The 5,076-nt window shown below is 32.5% G+C and overlaps 1 protein-coding gene across 2 annotated transcripts in view; it reads right to left on the bottom strand.

The window, feature by feature from the left end:
- Window positions 1-5,076, bottom strand: part of FucTC (alpha-(1,3)-fucosyltransferase C) — a 9,999-nt gene extending 4,923 nt beyond the window's left edge. Inside the window, exons 1-2 of one of the 2 annotated variants that reach the window (XM_018461276.1) lie at window positions 3,704-5,076; window positions 705-993 (exon numbers count right to left, since the gene is read on the bottom strand). In XM_018461276.1, coding sequence (XP_018316778.1) covers window positions 705-993; window positions 3,704-4,331 — 917 coding nt within the window. In that variant the 5' untranslated portion in view covers window positions 4,332-5,076. The remainder of the gene's footprint in view (window positions 1-704; window positions 994-3,703) is intronic. The other variant, XM_018461283.1, reaches the window with a different exon arrangement.

Genomic DNA, 5,076 nt, shown 5'->3' with positions numbered 1-5,076 from the left:
AAACATTTTTTTTCGATTTCTCTGAAACGGAGCAAAAACGAGCATATGTCTATAGGACTTTTTTTCTTAGTTTTTTACTCCTCTATACGCTCCCGAAGTTTTGCCATTTAATTTGGAAACACCCTGTATAATATATACACATATATATAGGTATATATACACACACACATGTACCCAACATAACCTAAATGCTACTTCTTTTTAAAATTTTTGCTGTATCCATGTAAATATTTAAGAATGCTTATAGTTTTTTTTAATGCTCAGAAATGTTGCCTTTTTTGCAGACCATTAGTTTTCAATTTTGAACTTAATAACAAAATTTTTTTAAATCGCAAAGCTGAAGTAGGCCATATAGAATCCGATTACCTTATATCTTCGTTTATATGCAAAATAATATGTATTTAAATAATCGGTAAAGAACTAAAGCCTAGAGTTAAAGAAAGAAAGATGTAATAGCAACTGTAAAATAGTTTATTCAACTATATTATATATGTACATTAAAACTATCTATACTATATAAAACTTGTATAGCAATCATTTGTATAGCTGCTATACATATATTTCACTTCATCTTTCGTATGATCGCGTATCATTCGCGTATGATCAGGGAAAACATCTGACAATATACTAGTTAGATTGCCTTTGTCTTGACGTGCTGGTTACGGATAACGATTTCTCGTTATTTGAATTAATTGTGTTATTACCTGAGCGGATTCGTCAGCTTTTCTGTCACGTAATTGTCGCAGAAGGAATTTTCGAAAGACAAGTAGAAGAAATAATCGGCCTCGATTACATCTTTAAAACAGTTCAGGTCGCAGCTAAATTCGCCACACCTGCCATAAATATCGACATCTATGTGCTTCGACAGTTCCTTCACATATTCCGATCGGCCACTTTTAGCATAGCAGTTGCTTACCAACCAAGATACTGACTTGCTTTTACTCCTGACAATGTCCAATATCGCAGATGGCACTTCTTCCGCGTCCCCTGCATCTGTGAAAACTGATTAGTTCTCGCGTCCTCAAGGTAGCTTTGTATGATGAGAAGTAGAAATCCTATAATCAGAGTTTGGCGAATGTAAACCAAAAATGACGGACAGAAAGAAATAACAGATATATTACTTTCTTATATGAACTCAAAAAGTGTTAGAATACGTGACAGGCAATACATAACGATAATATTTACAGAAACCAATCGAGTTGATCAATTGGTCGAATTGTGCAATTGTAATTTGTTAATTTTCTTTTTGTCCGAGATCTTGGAGCGATTTCTAACCTCTTTGACATAGGTTTTACTCATCTGCTTGTAGCTATCCATCTCTTTCTTTTCTTCGCACTCGTTTTCCAACAATATACGAAGCTATCCGAAGAATACCGAGTGGACCAAAGTAGAGAACCAATCAGAAGTTGTATCCGTTTTCGCTAAACTCTGATTATAAGATCTTTAGTGAAAAGATAGACCGCCCAAGAATTTGTTATTGAGATAGTAGTTTGTAGACATAAGAGTTATTTGTTTTATAACCGGGAAAATAATTACATTTCGCATAAAAGACATGCACAAATAATGAAAGATGTAAGAACAGTCAATAAAGAATAGGCTATAATCACTTTGCTGTAAAGTATTCTATATTTCATGATTTTAAGGAGAAAAATTATTTTGGTGTATCTCTCTGCCAATATTTGACAAAATCGCTGTTTTATCGATTATGGAGATCCTGGAGTGACGGCTGAACGATAGTACAGATATTTTAAATTCTAAATTAAAAAGTCGATAATAGTGACATCTTTGATTTATTTCTTACATTATCTACCTCTTAAACGCATACATCTGTTCTTATTTAACATATTGCAACGCCATATCTTGCAAGATGGAATACCTACTGCTAGACACTCCTTTGTTTATCATTCCGAGTCTTGGCTCAGCATTCGTAGACACGTAATTTGCAGATCGATATAATCTTTTTATTTAAGCTTTTAATCTTAGTTTCATAAACTCAGTATTGTTTGTGCACGTAAAATGCTGAATACTGAACTGTTGTTTTGTCATACGACTTTTAAAACTTTTATATTAAGAAAATATCTACGTCAAGTGAAGCTCTATGAATTGAAAAAATGTAAGTATTTAACTTTTTTTTTCGATTTTATAAAGTCCACTACAGCACCTTCCAATTTTGAGTCAGGGGATGCTAAAGTTGTTCTACTTTACCATCATTTCCATTCGGTGAAATATCTCCGAATTGAATTGACGGATTGCAAAATTGTTTTTACAGAATTAAAGTACGCACAAACAGGACCTCAGCTGTATCGGATTTTATGAGAAAATCGAAGAAAAGTTTAAAAATTCGCTTACTTTTAGCTCGTACAGCTGACACCTCAGGTCTATATTTGCTTCATACAAGAGTTTTATAGTTTATATCTTGAAAATAAGCATAGTCTGAGGTCACGTTATTGTAACGAACGATACCGAGTTTGTAGAACTAAGATTGAAAGTCTAGAAGAAAAGCTTTTTTCACCGAATGGAAAATACGTGTATACGGATGCTTTGCGAAGACTGGGACTGTCAACAGAGCCGAAATTCCGTGTAGTAATAGTTGCGCGGTCTTGCGATAGATGGTGCTGGCATATGTTAGATAAGGACAGATGTATGCGTTTAAGTGAGATAGAACGATATATAATATAATGTAAGAATGAATCAAAGATGTCACTATTATCGAATTTGGAATTAAAAAAGTCTGCACTATCGACCTCGATCAAGTTCGGTAATCAATTTAGGATCCCCTTAATTCAGTAAAAGAATTTTTTATTCCGTTCAGTAAATTCGGAGATTTATATCGATTTGCGATGTCTCGACAATTTGGTCACTCCAGCATCCCCTTAAATGCGACTTATATACGATTTACAAGACTACATACCACATATTACTACATTAACAAATTACTATATACTACTACATTGACATCGCACTCATACATACATATGTACAATTAGTCAAAAGAGATAATTTTTTAAATTACGTTTCCAAACTTAATTTTAACAATTCATCATTAATCATTTATTTATTTTACATTTGGCTCTATCTTTATTTCACGCATAAGGCCTGCATAACTTGTTCATTAAATAAATATTTCAATGAATTCCCTTAAGTACAATCTTAAAATGTCATGAACCAGTAAGAAAACCGGTATTAGCATCTTAAGACATTACTTAAGACGATCTTGAAATAAGAATGGACTATGAATACCGGCCGTAATTTACTAAAACGTTTACTTTATGTTAAGCAGGTTATGCAGATCATATGCGCAAAATAAAGGTAAAGTCAGATGTAAAATAAATAAATGAGTAATGGTGAATTGTTAAGCTAAGAAATCTGATTTAAAAGATCCACTCTTTTGACAAATTTTACAAGTGTGCACGCGATATTAATAATGTAGTGATATGTTCTTATAAATTGTATATTTATATTGTAAAATCGCGTATGTAAATTGCATTTAATCGATAAAACAATGATTTCATCGGAAATTCTATGGCCGTCACGCTAAATTTCCTTTAAGACTGTACGATTTTACAGCATAACGGATGAAAAAATTTTCATCCGTATATTGAATAACATTTACACAATATTTAATCTGAGTATTTTCATTGATTGCAAAACGGCATTGAATAAAGAAAAAATAGATATATAACACATTCAAAGAATATATTACTTGTATGATTTTGAAAAGCGCTCCAATCAACATCCTTTGATGGTGCGACGAATTCGCCACTTTTTACATCTTCTATGATAATATAAGTCCAGAGTATGTCACTATCAAGACGATATGTCATTGTGAGGTTGAAAAAGCTTCTCTGATATTTCTGATGCACTTTTCGATTGGCTGGACTTTCCAAATTAACGTAGACGTAAAATTGCGTCATCTTCCTCTTCTGTGGTACTTCATAGTCATTCATTTCGTTACCGTGGAAAAGAATTGCGTCATAATCTTCCACATTCAAATAGTTCTGATCGTTAAAGATTTTGCACTTATCGAAAGGACAATCGCGGAAAATGTCTCCTTTTCCGAAAAAAAAGTTCTTATTGCCAAAGAATGTCTTCCACAGAAGAATAGTTTTTATGCCTTTCTCTCTGTATGTTTTTGCCCTGTCGACTTCATTTGCAAAATAATCCTCTTCACGAATCATTTTCAAAAATATGTTGTGAATTTTAAAATCGTCATAAGTGACTGAATAATAGAGACAGGTTGTCAAGATCGTTACTACAATTAGACCAATGAAGAGACATGATTTCTTCTTCATTATTTTAGCAATATTCTTCTGAAGATATGCTATCTGCATTTCTTATAAAATTAAATAATATCACCGCGTATTAGATAAACAGCACTATCCCTCGTCAGAACAAATTTTCAAGTCATGCCATGCATAGTTGTTGCAAAGAACTTTGCATAATTTATTAAACCTTGTATACACCTTGTATAGTGACCTTTTTTTAACGAGATTTTTTTTATATCTATCGTTTATTTCACGTATATCTACTGCTATTCTACAACAGGAGTTTAGTGTGAATGATCTTTAAATATTGACGGTGGTGAAAATCGTGGAAAATAACTGCAAGTTTCATTCATAGAAAATATTCCTTGTAGCGATGATGCGGATATGGTTTGATAAATAAATATAAAGTCATAAGTACAATTTGTTCTTCGTGTGGAAGACGAGAGTTATAAGAGGAAAACTTGTTTCTTTTTTTAGTGTCGGCTATGGTCTCGGAAAAACTGGCGTATTACTCACGTTGTCAGAATAAGGCACGTATATATGTATGTATGTGGTAACCACGTTGTATGTACATTGGTTGGCAATTAGAAAACAAAAGAAAGAAAAGAAAATTGTCATTCGTGAAGCGAATCAGTTCAATAGTCTTAAGTTTCCATCGGCATCGATTTTTACATATATGTATATATGCGAGATTGGCTTATCTCATTCTACGTAAAGTTTATGTAAAATTGTGGTATTTCATTACAAATAATCTGCAGATTGTCTGACAAATTCAGTAGATTCCTTAGAATTATTTGATTTTAATATTTAT

This window comes from Mycetomoellerius zeteki, unplaced genomic scaffold, assembly GCF_001594055.1.
Source record: "Mycetomoellerius zeteki isolate Tzet28-1 unplaced genomic scaffold, Tzet1.0 scaffold1, whole genome shotgun sequence".
NCBI classification, from domain to species: domain Eukaryota; kingdom Metazoa; phylum Arthropoda; class Insecta; order Hymenoptera; family Formicidae; genus Mycetomoellerius; species Mycetomoellerius zeteki.
This window is presented reverse-complemented; position numbering and strand designations above follow the sequence as displayed.